We start from the raw sequence: 16,301 nt of genomic DNA on the forward strand, positions 1-16,301 counted from the left end.
TTCTTGCTGCTGTCCTGTTACAGTGATTCAGTGCCTGGCTACAGTGTTTCATGTTATGGAGGTAATAAGGCCCATCGTGGATAGTATTTCTTGATTCTGGACAGCAAGCTGGGTGACACTGTGATCCTTGGCAGTAATTTTCCATTCTACTCAGGTCCTTCCAGTCAGAGGAGATCCGCTGTTGAGTAGTTGCTGTGAAACCAAAAAGAGGGTTTGGGCTCAATACAGTAAGGTCAAGTCTCACTCAGCTGAATAACAAAACAACAAGATGTTGTTTTGTTATTCTTGGCGGATTTCCGGTATCTAAGATACCGGAAATCCGCCAAGAGTAAACGAAATCGAGTCAGACTGAAATTGGAGGACGCGACCGCTGATTTAATCGGTAAGAATTGCTACGGCGCTTTCATTTTTTCGTCATGCATCAACTTTAATGCGACCTGGCCCCTAAAATCATCCTTCGTACTCTCGTTTCTTGTAGAATACGGAAGCAAAAGAATACAAACATCGGTGCATCAACATCTTTGCCCAGAAGTAAGCCCTCAGTTAGGCAATCCCCACCCCCGCCTCCCCTCACCTCACGATTAAAAGAGAACAGTCACATCTGAGGCTGTGTCCCTCCCATTCTCACCCTGCAGGTACAACCTAATTAACTCAACACATCTCGTTGAATGCAGTATACAAGATACTAAGAATGTGAGTATGAATGTATGTATTGGTAAGCGACGGTCATGGTTATTGGCAGAAACTAATTGGTGTTGATTTTAGCATACTTAGACCGCTTTTTCTTCCGTTTGATTATTTGCAGATTTTTCCTCTCACCTCGTTTTTATCACAAGGCAGAGGTAAGAATAGTGTTTGGCGCTCATGCTACTACTAGGATGTGCTTCTAGCGTTGACCCTAAAAACACCTACCCCATGTCTTTCAGATATGTGGTCCTGACGAGAGCACCCCCTATTAAGGGTGTTTGAAACGCGTAGACCAGCCTTTTGCGACCTTAGGAAACCTGAAAAAGTATCAAACGTTTCAAAAATTGGAATTGATTCCAAGGTTGCTTTTGATTTAGAGTTATTGATCATTGTTAAAACGGTTGTAAAAATGTACATTGTGTAAATAATAAGTATGAGTGGCTCTAGTGAGTCTGGGTGATCGAGTGTATGGAAGGTGTGATTGGAGATTGTCATTGTATATTTGTAATTTGTGTAATGTATTTGTGATATTTAACAAATTGATTTGTTCCTTGTATTCTCTTTTTTGTTGATGCGATATAAAATGAAAAATATGTTTTTTTGAAAAAATTATAAATAGACAGAAAAAGCAGTCTTGTCAATATGGTGTTTTGTTTCACTATGTTAAGTTCATTCACCCCAGAGTAAATTTGCAGTACTGGTATTGTTGTTTTGTTATTCAGTTGAGTAGTTGCAGCACCGCACCTCACACAGGAATGCAAGTCTTTCACTCTACTTAGGTCAGTAGCAGCAATTGTCTACAGTCTTGTTCAGACTTCGGCCTAGTCCAATGGGGCTGTGATAGTGGAGGGTATTGTTAGGCATTATGCTCCTGGATCGTCTGTTTTCTTCTCTCTTTGACTGGTGTGAAGGATATCATTGGATATAGAGAGGAAATGTTGAACAAATGTACCAGATAATGGGGCCACTACTTATTTTACCCTGATAACCGGGTCTTGTCAATTACGTGGTGTGCAGTTTTCAAACATTAAGGGTCCCATCCAATCTTGGCGGTGGGTGGCAAAACCATAGAGGGTCAGATTGTACACATTCTGTGCATGCCAACCCACAGCCTGATTTCAGTAGGCTCAGTTTGTGGAATTAGTCTACATGAGGGCCGTCTTGAAAAGGAACGCAGACCTCAGGCAGAAAATCTGAAATATTCATATGCAAATTTGTGTAATTGAATTTAATTTTTATCCTAGGCACATTGCAGGCAGAAGAGACAATGACAAGACTTTTCATAGAAGGGTCGTATGGGCTGTTTGCCATAGACACGCATGTAACAACTGCAACCCCCACTTAAGATTTTCACCAATAGCTTGGCTTGAGGGGATGTTAAATTAAATTATTTAAAATACCTAGACATATAAATAAATGCAAATTAATGTTTAAAAAGATAAAACAATATATACATATAGTACAAATATGTGCTATATTTAACCCCTTCGGTGCTGATGAGGCTCCCGGCCGTCATGAGTTACGGTGGGCGTGTGCTGATAACGGCCGGGAGCCGTCATGACTACGCCCGCGATCGGAATGTCTAGCACTGGCGTGGAATTCCGGCTGCAGCCAGGGGGTTAAATAATGAGAATGAAAACTAAAAACGAAAATGAAAACTTATTAAGTTAAATGTATTTCCTTTGGGGTTTTATTTTAGGTCCTACCTCTTATTTTCTATGTGAGGGTATTGCAGTACCAGTAGTTAGCCACATAAAGTGCTGGACTTACTACAAAAGTGCAAGTTACTACTAAAGTGCAGTTTGTGAATATCAAAACATAGTAAACTTATTCAAAAGTGCAGTTTGTGAATCAGGCCAGGAGTGTCTTCAGCAAGATTCTGTTTTCTATTGGAATCCATGGGCTTATTTATGACCCAGTTTGCGTCCCTCTTGCACCACACAATTAGGTGCAATGCAACGCAAACCTTAAGTCAACATGTTGAAGCCACGCAAAGCCACTTTGCGTGGGTCTGAGTGACTCAAAAGATCTGGAGTAACGTAATGCAGTGCAAATCGCTGTGTTGCGTTACTCTGCCCTGGGCAGGCGTACATGGGAGTTTGTGTGGGGGTTCCCATGTAACTCCCATTGATTTTGACGCATCCCCAGATTTACAAGAACTTGTAAACTTGGGGATGAATCAAAAGTTTACACCTTCCTAGGGGAGGTGTAACTAGGAGAAATATCTTTAGTTTGCCTTGTTTCTTCCTCTTTCTATGCAGCAAACATAGAAAGAGGAATATGCCTCCCAAGATTGTTTTTGTGCAGAAGGTGTTACTTCCTGCACAAAAACAATCCTGCATGCAACGCTGGCACCTTTGTACCATTGGTCAATGGTACCTGATTTGGCAGCCCATTGTGCGTCAGTGCACAGCAAAGGACAGGAATGTGATGTATGCCGTTAAATACGGCACATTCCCAGAGCCGGACTTGGAGCCAAAACTGGCCCTGGCAAAGTGATCGGCTGCCCCCCCCCCCCCCCCCCGGGGGGAGGGGGATTGGGTGCGACCGAGCCCCTTGCCTGGGCCGCTTTTCGGCCGATTTTGTTACAGGGCCGATTTTGCAGCTATGCTGCAAGAACAGCTCTGTAACAAAAACGGCCCCCAGGGTCCCAAAACCGGCCCCCACCCTTGCGGCGCACCGGGGGATTGCCCGGTGCCCGCAACGGCCAGGCAGGGCCTGCACGTTCCTGCCCTTTCACTGTCATGCAGTGCAACAAGGTGACTTGCTGCACTGCACTGCATCACAAAGCTCTTAAACAAGCCCCCCAATTTGTAAAGAGACTCTCCCCTGTCAGACATCGTCAAACTTTCCAAGCGCCATCAATACTCGTACTGCCATGTTCTGAAGAAACTGCAGCACGGATATTCATCCCATTGATAAACCCAGGTAGATGGAACTGTATTAGTCCAGATGGGAGAGGACAGAATCACTATCCCCCTGGTGAACACTCTAGTTCAAAAAATGGTACATTTTCCTCGTTGTTAAGAGGAGAAACATTTTGGTCTATATTTTCTGAATTTGTGGTAAGAAGGACAGATTTTGATCAAATAGCACTCCAAAGTTCTTACGGAAGTTACCAGTACTGGGGTGCAGCAAGCTGGCTTAGGCAAAGCTCATAAATAGCAGTACCCTTAGAATCTCAGAGGAAGGCTGCTATCTTGTGTAACCTGGTTAAGGAATGGGATGATTACGATTTCACAGATGTGGACTGGTAGCACAAAAACGTATTCTGACAAGAGTAATCAAAATGATACCCTGCCTCATGAAATGGTTTAGTTATCTTTGACTTCTAATGCACATATACAGTTTCATAAATAAGGAGAAAAGAGAATAGGATGAGACATGTATTGATAACTTAGTGATGTGAAATCCCAAGAGGTAGAAGATAGCCAGACTAACCTCGGTGAATATTCTTAATGTATCTCTGCCCTTTATTGGGCATGTTTGATAAAGAAATATATAGTGTGATTTGTGTATCCATCCTTCCCTTTTATAGGGCAAGGAAATGGCTAAGACATTTGACGACTCCTTTTTTTTTTACATCATTTGGACAAGTTTAGTTTATATTTAACTTATTATAGCAAACCAAATAAATCAATAAATACCACTGAGTCTATTTTCCATGTTTCCCTTTTCTGATTTGCTTGAATTCTGAAAATTAAATATTTATATTTTAAACGAACTTGGCACAGGCTTCCTTAACTGCTCATGTCCAGGGGAAGCCCTGTCCAGCTGATTTCCTACAACCAATGTATCAGCTTCCATACTTAAACTCATTTTTATAAATGTATATTCATGTATTTTGCAGTAGGAGGATGCCATAAGGTGGCCGTATTCAAAGAGCCAGATGTAGGTTTTCCAATATCCAAGACACATACCATGAGTTCAGCTTTTCCGATACACTCAAAGGAGTAGTCGACTCCCCCATCTGTCAGGTCACAAAGAACCTCGTGAATAGGCTTAGTGTAGTCGTTGGGGCTAATGCATTCAGTGGCTCCCATTTCTTTTGCCTTTGAAAATTTGTCTTTGTTGTTGTCGATCCCAATAATTCTGGTAGCACCGGATACTTTACAGCCAATGACAGCAGACAAGCCAACTCCTCCCAATCCAAACACAGCACAAGAAGAACCTGGTTCAACCTACAAAATAGGATGTAAAAGGAAATCCAATTAATTGCCAGATTCTCCAGTTTTTGTTATGCTTTTTGAGAACTTTTGTAACAACATAAGCAATATTAGCCTACAATAGCACCTACTAATCTGTATTCAAAAAAAGTTCTAAATCTTCAGGAGGAAGGCTAATCAAACCAGCACTGATTAAGCGAGTAGGTCTGTCGACAGTCTGGCCTTTTCAAAAACCCAAGTACTGCAAGGTGTTACTAAATGATTGTCTAAAACCAGATTAAAGTGCTTCAAAAGTCTTTTACAAAGCTGCAGTAGTCCAAGAAGTTACTGCATATCCAGTCAGATATAGGTGCCTGAGAAGTCTTTCGCAAGGCACTACTATATGTCCCTCTCGGTCCAGAAACAAGAGCTAGAAATGTCTTCATAATGTTGCAGTACAGCACACTGTTGATAAATATTCGAATCATGCCAGAAACACATGCTTGAAAAGTTCTCATAACGCTACAGTACAGCAAGCTGCTACTAAATGTCTGAATCAAGTCAGATACAAGTGCTTGAAATGTCTTTCACAAAGCTGCAGTTGGGAAGCTGCTACTAGATGTCCCTCTTGAGGGAGATACAATCGCCTATGTAGCACGCTACAGTAACATAGGCCCACACTAGAGGTCCTAGGGCCACCCACCACGTGCTTTTTCAATATGAAAATACAAGAGCATTATGAAGCGAGGACATTGCTTGGAATGATTCCTTTTGTTGAAAGAGAAACAGAACAATGGCAAAAACCTTACATGTGTTTTTGTTTTCAACATGGATGCTCATTCAGGGTGTGATTTTAGCACAGACATTTGAATATCCGCTTTTGCTTGTCTAATGTCATGTGCTTGCTTCCTAGACGCTACACAAAGATGCCAGTAGTGTGCTGTAATGGAGGAAAACAAAGAGACCCTAAAATACATAGAGCCCGATTCATCAAGGTAAACTGAGACAAAAGTCTAACTTTTCGACTTTCGGTATTTACAAAGGGCATTTACTGACTTTTGTCTGAGTTAAACTTACATTTTTGTTTTAAGTTTAACTGAGATCAAAAGTCTAAACTTAAGACCAAAACTTAAGTTTAACTGAGATAAAAATTCAAACTTTACTACTCGTAAATGCCCTTTGTAAATACCGAAAGTCGTAATGTTAGACATTCGTCTTATTTTACCTTTGTGAATCGGGCCTATAGACATTACCTGTCTCTGGGAAATAGAAAGTGTCTCTATTATGCACATCAAACAGCTCATAAGTCAGCTTTTTAGCGGGTTTTGATATCAAAGCTCTGTTGGAGAAGTAGCTGCAGATGCAGCAAATGAAAAAAGCATTAGGAAAAGTCATGGGAGTGGGAGCAGAGCAATGCAGGCGAATATGCAGGGAAGTGGTGAAAAGAGCAGGGGGAGAGAAGGGGAAAGGCAGCAAGAGAAAGAGAGAATTGGCAAATTGCTGCAGCATTAGGCTGCAGCGCCTTCAGCTGTGTAATATCAGCTTACAAAAGAATTATAAAAAGAGCAGATGCCCTTGCATGTCCGCTTTTATTGAAAGTGGAAAAGACAATGGCCACAATTACCACTGTGCTTTTGTGTTCAGCACTACAGATCATAGAGAGGGTCAGGATTCAACATCTAGATTTGCATATTCACTTTTGCAACTCTCATGGTTTGTGCTGGTTTTCTAAACACATAAGCAAATTCTGACTTATTTTGATGATAGTGACTTCTCTGGCTTTCAGTGGGTATCTGTATTATGGAAGAAGGTGAAGACATCTCAATGCCTATTTCAACACCAGACACAGGTAAAGATCGAGTTGTATTACAAAGTAAGAACCATGGGGACGATTCACAGAACTAATCTGAGTCAAAATCCTAAACTTACTACTTTTGGTATTCACAAAATGCATTTAGTAGTAGTAAAGTTAGGATTCAGTCTTAAATTAGGATTTTGTCTTAAGTTAGGATTTTTTCTTAAGACCAAAACTTAAGTTTAATTTAAGACAAAATCCTAACTTAAGACAAAATCCTAACTTTACTACTAAATGCCTTCTGTGAATACCAAAAGTAGTAAGTTTAGAATTTTGTCTCAGATTAGTTCTGTGAATCTGCCCCATTGTCAATAAAGATCATTTAAAATATGAAGCTATGAACAGTACATCCAGGTGGAAAAGGGAGGAACAGGAGCAGATTAATCTGAAAGATGAAGAAATATGGATTGGTGGGACTAGAGGAAATGAACATTTTAAACAAAAAATGAACATGAAGCAGCAAGGCTCAGCTGATGCACAAGTCATAAACATGAACAGGAGAGCAGGAAATAGGGGTGGGGGTGGAAGCAGAGCAATGGGAAATTCCATGGACATGAAAGTGAAAATTAAATGGAGAGAGAGTGTGGGGAAGAGCGAGGGGTAGGAACAACACAACAACATCAAGACACTCAGGAAGGGGCGGCAACACCAGGTGAAGAAGAATGGAACTATGAAGGCAATGCATACAACCTGCTGACCATTCACATTATTTTCCCACTTGCACAGGAACAATGACGTTACTCAACTTAACTGACTTCCAATTAACCAATGCCTGTCGAGAGACCAAACCGAAAATCAACTCACATTGCCCAGACAGTAGCTGACCTTTTCCCACACTGCGTGTATGGGTTCAATTAAATGAAATTTTCATTCACTTGCAAACTAACCAATTGTAACAGTCTCTTGACAGACTGAAAGTGCTTGTTAAAGTAGGTCTATTCAAATAATAGTTTTAATCCAAAAAGGAGTTTCATGGCAGTTAATACAAGAAGAATAGCATTCTACAGTTTAAAGCATTGAACTGAAAGACCCTCCTTCCCCAATCTTTGTCTACTGTGCAACAAGAGAACCAAACCATTGCCAGAGGAGCACTTCAGGCCCTTCGCTGTAGTTACATAGCCTTCCGTTTTATGTCCACTACATATAGCTTTACATGTCTACTACAGACTTACTGAAAGACCTCCTGTCTGGGTCAGCACTTTGTTATGTTATGTTATGTTATGTTAATAATTACTTATAGAGCGCACATTCACTGGGAGGTTTCATGGCGCTGGCTCCAGCGTGTGCCGGGACTAAACAGGAGTTACAGGTGGGACTGCGTAAATAGCCAAGTTTTGAGCATCTTCCTGAAGCTTAGGAGATTGTTGCATGATCAGATTTCCAGAGAAAGGGAGTTCCATAATCTGGGGGCCAGGGTGGCAAACCTGCATCCGCCCTGGCGTTGAAGCTTGAAAGTCGGGGTGAACAAGAGGTTGAGGTTGGCGGAGCGAAGGTTGCGGGAGGGGGTGTACCTAGGAAGGAGGCTTTTGATAAATTGGGGGCAGCGGCCGTAGAGGGCCCTAAAAGTGATACAGGCCATCTTAAAAGCAACGCATTAGGAAATTGGGAGCCAGCGTAGCTTTCCTAACAGGGGTCTGGCAGACTGCCAGCGTGGTTGCTGGTGAATCAGTCTGGCTGCCTGGTTCTGGACCAGCTGAAGGCGTTTGCTAAGGAAGAGTGGGAGACCTAGGTAAATAGAGTTGGCATAGTCCAGGTGTGATAGTACCAGGACTATCACAACATGGATCAGGGCCGAGTGGGTGAACATGCGGCAGATCTTCCTGATCTTACGGAGCTGGGAGAAACAGGAGGACACAACCGTACCCACTTGGGTCTTCAGGGATAGGTCATCATTGATGATCAGCCCCAGGCTTTTTACTGAGGGTGATGGGATGGGCGGAGGGCCAAGTTCTGTAGGCCTATAATGTGGGCCCCAGAGGGTTTGGCTGTTCCCGTTCAAGACTATCTCGGTTTTACCGGGGTTCCGCTTTAGATGGTTTAGGTCCATCCATTGGCGTATGTGAAGCATTGTTCCCTAAAACTCCCAAATTATTTCGGGGGAGTTGTCTTTTGTAAAGATCAGCTGGAGATCATCCGCATAATTAAACGTGATGGTTTTAAATTCCTTGAAGGACTGGATCAAGAGTAACAAATACAAGTTGAACAGTAGGGGGGACAGTGAGGATCCCTGAGGGACCCCACATGTTGTAAAAAGTTTGAGAGCAGTAAAAGGGGCTAAGCGTACTTCTTGAGTGCGGTCGCTGAGAAAGGACCTGATCCACCTGTAAACCGAGTTGCGGATGCCGGCCTGTTTGACACGGTCCAGTAAGATGGCATGATTGACCATGTCAAACACGGCCAAGAGGTCCAGCAGGACCAGGCCCTGAGGAATTCCTTTGTCAGCATTTCCTCGTAGAGCATCCAATACTGCAACAATGACCGTTGCGGTGGAGTGGGTAGGGCGGAACTATGCTTGGGGGGTGTCTAGGTAATTAGACTGCTCCACGAAGTTGGACAGATGAGTAGCTACAAGAGCTTCAAGGACTTTCGCCTGATAGGGGAGCAGGGAGATGGGCCTGTAGTTAGAGGGGTTTTGGGGGTCAGTACCTGTTTTTTTTAGGAGGGGGACTACGACTGCCTCCTTGAAGGCTTTGGGGACCCTGCCTTTAGATAAAGATTTATTGAGGAAGGTCAGGATAGGGAGCGAGTGGACCGAAAAGGCGTCCTTTAGAACATGCGGGGGCAGCAGTCCCTTGGTAAACCGGATTTTACCCTGGACAGTAGAGCCTGCAGAGACTGCTCGTCTATGAGTGGAAAGTGGTCAAAGGTATGAGATTTGGGTATTGTGGTCGGGGAGTCCTCCTTGGGGCAGGAGACATGGATACTAGCTTTAATAGTGGCAATTTTTTCTAAGAGGTATTTATTCAGGGAGTCACACAGACTTGGGTGGCCGCGGGTTTGGGGAGGATTCTCTCAACGTTGGATAGCTCGTTCACTATGGCGAAGATGTCCTTTGATTTATTGTTCGACTTTGCGATTTTAGCCGATAAATAGGTGGTTTTGGCTGAGATAATAGCTTTTTTATAGTCTTTAATGGCAGTCAAATACAGGAGTTTTGCTTCCGGGGAATAGGTCATTCTCAATTTCTCTCTTTTTGACAGAGGTCTAGTTTTTGAGCTGAGCTCAGGGGAAAACCACTTCTGGGCTTCAGATCGGCGGGCAATTTTGAGCTTTTCTAGTGGTGCATGTTTGTTGCTGGCTGCTAGTAGATAGGCTGAAATATTAGCTTCAGCCATGTCCACATCCGGATTGTCTGCAGGGGTGGAGCTGACCAGACTGTCCAGGAATGTTTGTTTATCAAGGGAGCTCCATTTTCTAATTAGGCCCCTCTCGGACGCGGGGGACTTGCTGCGAGTAGGGATGGAGATGGTGAAGTTTATTAAGTGGTGTAGAGACCGTGAGGTTGGTAGTCCAAACCAGGTCCAGAATTTGGCCTTTGATGTGTGTGGCTGAAGAGATATGGTGGGTGAAGTTGAGGTTAGAAACAAGTTCCAACAGTTCGGTAGCATGAGGTCCACCAGAATCATCGTTGCACCAGTAGTTAAGTTCACCAAGTAGAAGTGTTTTTGCATAATCAATGACCAAGGTTGCCAGCTGCTCACTCAGTAAGAGGGGAAATGATGGCATATGTTGTATATTAGGGCACAGATTAGCGGCCCTGTATTAGAGTCAACTTTATTAATCATGTTGTCAGCGGCAGGGAGATTTAAGGAGGTCATAAAAGTGAAGATGTGGTCTTTATGTATGATGGCCGCCACTCCGCCGCCTGCTTTTCCTGGGATCCGGTTGACGTGTAAAATGTAATAGTTGTGGGGAAAGGCGGCCAGAATGTCAGGGGTAGCATCAAGGTTTAACCATGTCTCAGTAATAAAAAAGATGTCAGGCTTATCTGATAGAAGGAGGAGAAAGATGTCTAACTGATGTTTGACAAGGGAGCGTGTGTTAAGGTAAAGGATACGTAAGGTGGTATTTTTGACTTGCACAGGAGTGGTTTCTGATTTTGGCAAGAGATGGTAGACGGGAGCCTTTGGGATGTGCTCTGCTTTAGGAAGATTCCAGTGTGTTTGAGGTGTGCATGGGTAGCTGGGCAGAGCGTAAGATCTGCCTGATGTACATTTCTCAGATCCTCCGAGGAGTAGGCGGTGATTTGTGCAGGGGGACTGGCCCCTGGGCCTGACCTGGCGCGGATGGGCACAGACAGGCTTGCCTTTGGCGCGCCACTGGCACGTCCGCTATATGCGTCCGCTGCGCTTCCACACTGTGTGGGACATAAAAGCAATTCCCCGCCTCCGGCTCCTCCCCCACCCGGCATGATTGGCTAAGGCCGAAGGGTGTGCTGAGGAGGGAGCGAGGGATCTGAGCGCGATGCGTGCGGTAAGATTCTAAGTAGTAATCACTTAAAAACCACAAGTAGCAGCAAAGTTCAGTGCAATTTTTAACACAATTTTTAAAAAGCGAGCAAACGCGAATTTACAGCGGGCCACCGGGTAGTAGCACTGTGGCTATAGTGCCCGCTCCCGCGCTGTGTGGGACTTAAAAGCAATTGTTTGCAGGATCTGAAGATGCCAACTCAGCGGAAGGGGTAGGGGAAGCTAGGATAGAGCCAGTAAATAAGAGTGGCACCGGAGCGATGATGGCAAAATAGAGTTGGTGGAGGGCATCGAGAGAATGTCAGCAGTGTCATTGAAAGAGGAATCCTCAAGTGACCCAGGGCCGGGACAGTTACTTGTTGGGTCGAGATCCGTAGGGCTAGTACCTGACAAACGCAAAGTCATATTTTTCACAAGCCCCTGAGCCCGAATCCACTTCCTTAAAGGAAGCAGAGAGATTTGTTATTGCCGGCATATCAACAGCAACAGACGCTTTCCCTCTTTTATTTTTAATTTTAGACTTGGACTTAGATTTAGCCTTACTCCTCCTGCCCGTCAGAATTTTAGCTGTGTCTGAGGTGGAATTAGCGGGTTCTTCATCAGCATCCTCTTCATATTCTTCGTTGGAGCCTGCTTCACCGTTCCCCTCCGCACCTTCCTCCACCAGCCCAGGGGCTGTACATATATCATTACCAGCCATCATTATAGGGTCAGGGTCAGCGAGTACTACAGTAACAGAGTCTAAAGGCTCCACATATGTTGACTCCAGAGATAACATCAACCCTCCCTCAACAGTAGCATTAACATTGTTTTTGGCCGGTCTCTCATTTTCTTCTTGAGCTGCAGTATTCATTATATCTGACTGCTCTGTGTGGATAGCTACTTTGTTGCACCCTGGTGCTGTAACTGCCACTGTATCGATTAAACTATTTTCCTTTATGGTGCCTTTATTGGTGGAGCCATCCGGAATTAACAGAGTTGTGGGCTGCAGCACCGGCTTACCCATAAACAATGAGTCAGCTCCTCCATATGAAACAGCAGACACACCGGCCCCGATAATAGGATCACACACAGGTTCACTCACGGTTGCAATCGCGGTCGCGGCCGGAATGGTGGAAATAACTATGACGCTGCAGGAGCGGGTGTAGGGGAAGAGACCGTCACCGTCCCCAGTGTGTTCTTATTAGCCCGGGTGCTCCTTTGCAAAGTTTTCGGCGCCATCCCTTGTAGCTCCAGTGCGTCCATAAGGAAAATCAAGGCTGCTGAAGATCGACGCCGTCGCAGCCCAGTCCAGCCAAGCACCGACCCACCAGCCAGCCGCGAGATCGCAGTACGAGCGATCCGCGAAGAGCCCAGGAGCAACCAGAGCATCCGCTGAGACTCAGTCACATCCGAAAGTAAAGTTCCTCTTCTGTTGATTTTTCTTATCTCAAAAGTGTTTTTCTTTAATGCCTTTCATGCCCCAAATAGCCGTCAGTAGGAAAAGCAGAGCCTCCGACTTAGCTACGTCCCGCCAGCGTCCTCACTCCGCGATCTTGGTCAACCCGCACTGAATTTGTTGTGAATCAACATGATGCGCAGATTACTTCGTTACAATTGAAGATTGAAGATTTAGAAAATCGACAGAGACGGTCAAATCTGAGACTTTTTGGGATCCCAGAAGGCTAAGAAGGGTCAGATCCCAGGTCCTATTTGGTTAAGTTATTTCAAAGTGCCTTCCCAGACTTATCCAACTGGGATTGGGACTCCCAACTTCAACGAGTCCACCGTTTACCTTTGATTCAGGGAAACAAGGAGAGTAAATTTCCGAGGCCTTTACTCATTTATTTTGGCAATTTTCGATTAAGTCAAGCAGTCTCGTTGAAAGCTCATCCCAATGCCCCTGTCGTTTTTAAGAATCTCTCCTTTTTTTTGCTCTGATCTTAGTAAAGCTACTATGGATAGATGGTGTAAATTGCGCAAACTCATTGACCCTTTTAAGTCTAAGGGGGACAAGTGTTTCTGTAAGAACCTGCCTGTCTCAAGGGTATTAAAGGCGGTCATACATATTTTTTCACTGACGAAAAAGAAGCTGAGATTGCACTCTCTAAATTCGTTTAACACCTGTCTTTTTTCTAAATATGGGAGGAAAATTTAGATCTTTTGGTTAAGAGGCTTAATTTTTCCCTTTCCTTTTTCTGCTAAGATTAGTGTTTTTCTTTCAATTATAGGGTTATTTTTTTCCATCAGTAGGGTAGTAGGACTGGTCCACAGCTACTCTTCCCTGTTGCTGCCCAACCAGCGACAGTTGAGGACCATGGGGTGTCCCCCCCCTCTGGGAGGGAGGGGGATAGCGGGGTGGGGGGTGGATGTTTCAGGTTCTCCGAAGGGTGGTGTTTCGTGTGGGGTAAAAAAGTTTTGGGAAAAAACAGCTCGAGAGGGAGATGTGTTGGAAAGGATAAAAGGGAAATAAATTCATATTTTTTTTTTTTTAGCAGAATGACCACAACCGTTTAAATCAATACTTTTTTGAATGTATAAACTAAGATGTCTGGCATGGAATGTTGCAGGGTTAAACAGTAGGAATAAAAGAGGTTTAGTGTCGGAAGAGATAAGACTTTATGATCCGCATTTTGTTTTTCTTTCTGAAACCCACATTGCCCATAAAGATAAGAAATTATTGGGCCAACTTGGTTACGACGTTATAATTTGTTCTGCTTTGGGTGCGTCTATTAGAGGGGTAGCGATTCTTAAAGATAGGCGATTCAGAGCAGAAATTATCAAAACTGATTATAATAAAGATGGAAGATAGGCTATTGTGCAACTAAGCATCGAGAAATGTAAATATGTCTTTTGTGTGATATATGGACCAAATACGGATGAGTTCATTGTTTTTGATCGTTTAATGTAGAGCATTTGGATTGGGAGGGGGAACTTATCATAATGGGAGATTTTAATTGTATTATGGATAATCAACAGGACACTGCAAGACAAGGGGCTTTCCAACGCATGCGTAAATCACGATCCTCAATTTTAGAATTGAGCCGCATTCATAACTTGAGGGACATTTGGCGTGGTATCTATCCCTACATCAATGGTTATACATACTATTCTGCGCCTCATAAATTGTGTTCCCGTATCGATATGGCTTTTGCCACTGATAACGTACTGAAAACTAGTTTTATGGAGGTTGGCCCCCGAGTTACCTCGGACCATATTCCTATTTTGCTTATATTTTCCATCCAACAAACTCATCCAGGTTCTAGGCCATTCTCCTTTCCTAGATACCTATTGTCTGATCTGCAGTTTATATCGCAGCTTAAAAGCCATTTTATAGAATTTATTAGATTTAATCTCGGCTCTACATTATGCACAATGGTCTGGTATGCCTGCAAGGCCAGTATTAGGGGGTTCACTCAAGAATTCATTTTTAGACAAAATTCTGAACGACGTAAAACGAATACATTGTTGACCTCTAATATTGTACTACAAGAATTATTGTTTGGCTGATGCCTTGCGCTTAAATTCTTCTGACACGATTGAACTAGGGTTGAAATTAGGACAACTAAAATCAACTTTAAAAACAATACTTCTTGAAAAAAACTGTGCTAAACTGCACAAATTCAAACTAGCTCAATACGAGAGTGGAGACAAGATTGGTAAAATCTTGGCTTACAAAGTCGCAGACGACAAAGTCAACACGGTAGTTAAAAACATTTGTGGCTCTGATAACACCTTCTATAACCGGCCTGTGGAGATACTAGAACAATTTGTGGATTTTTATCGTACATTATATACTCCGGAGACCTATCCTAGCACAGCTACAATACATGAATATCTAAACGAAAATATCAGAAATAACCAACTCACTTTAGAATTAGATCAATTGTCGGAAAATATCACCTTGTTGGAGGTTAGACATGCTATTGTTTCTTTACCTTCAGGAAAAGCTGCAGGGGAAGACACTATTCCATTAGAGGTATATAAAATATGTATTGAGGAATTATCACCGTTATTACTTCAAGTCATTCAATCCATTGGGGTAAATGGGAAAGTCCCTAATTCGTGGAATATTGCTAAAATATTTTTTTTTGTAAAAGGGGTAAGCCTACTGAAGAATGTGGTTCATATAGACCCATTTCTCTTATTAACACCGATGCTAAAGTGATTGCAAAAACTTTAGCAACACGTTTGGCTCCACTTATGCCCAAAATTGTTAACCCACAGCAACATGGGTTTGTAATGGGGAGGGACACCACAGCCCATGTTCATATGGCCATAACAGCATTTGATATAGCTGAGACGGAATCCACCCCACTCGGTATGATTCTACTAGATGCCGAGAAGGCTTTTGATCGAGTGGGGTTGGATTATCTCTGGTCAGTTATGACAAATTTGGGGTTCAGTGATCAATTTGCTAGGTGGGTACAGGCGCTATATCATAACCCCATAGCTAGTATCAGTTATGCTGGGTTGACTTCCTCTACGTTTGCTATTTCTCGGGGCACCCGGCAGGGGTGCCCCTTATCACCTTTATTATTTGCTCTCTCAATGGAGCCGTTTTGTATGCTTTACCGATACAGTCCCGAATCATACCCTTCAAATCTGGTCCCCATTTTTTGAAAATTACTGCTTATGCCAACGACATTGCCATCTACTCTCCTGATGTTGTAGAGGCATTACAAGGTACAGTGATAGAGGCTTGTAGATTCGGAGTGGTATCTGGCTATAAGTTAAATATAAATAAAACACAAATAGTTGCTAATTATGAACCAACGGTAGATGTTTCTGGGGTTTGTAAAACGGCCACCTATCTGGGTGTTAAAATTACATCTAAAATACGCAATATGATCTCCATTAACTACGATGCTTTATTAAAATCAGCTACTCTGTCTTTAAAAAAATGGCATAAACTTCCTTTGAATTTAATAGGCAGAATTAATTTAATTAAAATGAAAATCCTCCCCAAATTTCTTTATCTATTTCGATCTATCCCCTTAGCACTTAATAACTCTTTTTTTAAGAAGTTGGATGGGATTTTCAGCAGATTTATTTGGGGATATAGGAAAGCCCGAAGGTCCATGCTGTTACTTAAAGATTCTCTAGACAATGGTGGGCTTAACTTTCCCGATTTTAAATTATATTTTTGGCCCACTTTTCTCAGGC

At 43.1% G+C, this 16,301-nt stretch overlaps 1 protein-coding gene across 1 annotated transcript in view; it reads right to left on the reverse strand.

Moving 5' to 3' along the window:
* Positions 1 to 16,301, reverse strand: part of LOC144818537 (alcohol dehydrogenase 1-like) — a 290,421-nt gene that overhangs the window by 158,238 nt on the left and 115,882 nt on the right. Inside the window, exon 7 of the mRNA XM_078676057.1 lies at positions 4,608 to 4,868. Within this exon, the coding sequence (XP_078532183.1) occupies positions 4,608 to 4,868 (261 nt within the window). The remainder of the gene's footprint in view (positions 1 to 4,607; positions 4,869 to 16,301) is intronic.

The sequence above is a fragment of the Lissotriton helveticus genome, chromosome 2_1 (genome assembly GCF_964261635.1).
Source record: "Lissotriton helveticus chromosome 2_1, aLisHel1.1, whole genome shotgun sequence".
Classification (NCBI taxonomy): Eukaryota; Metazoa; Chordata; class Amphibia; order Caudata; family Salamandridae; genus Lissotriton; species Lissotriton helveticus.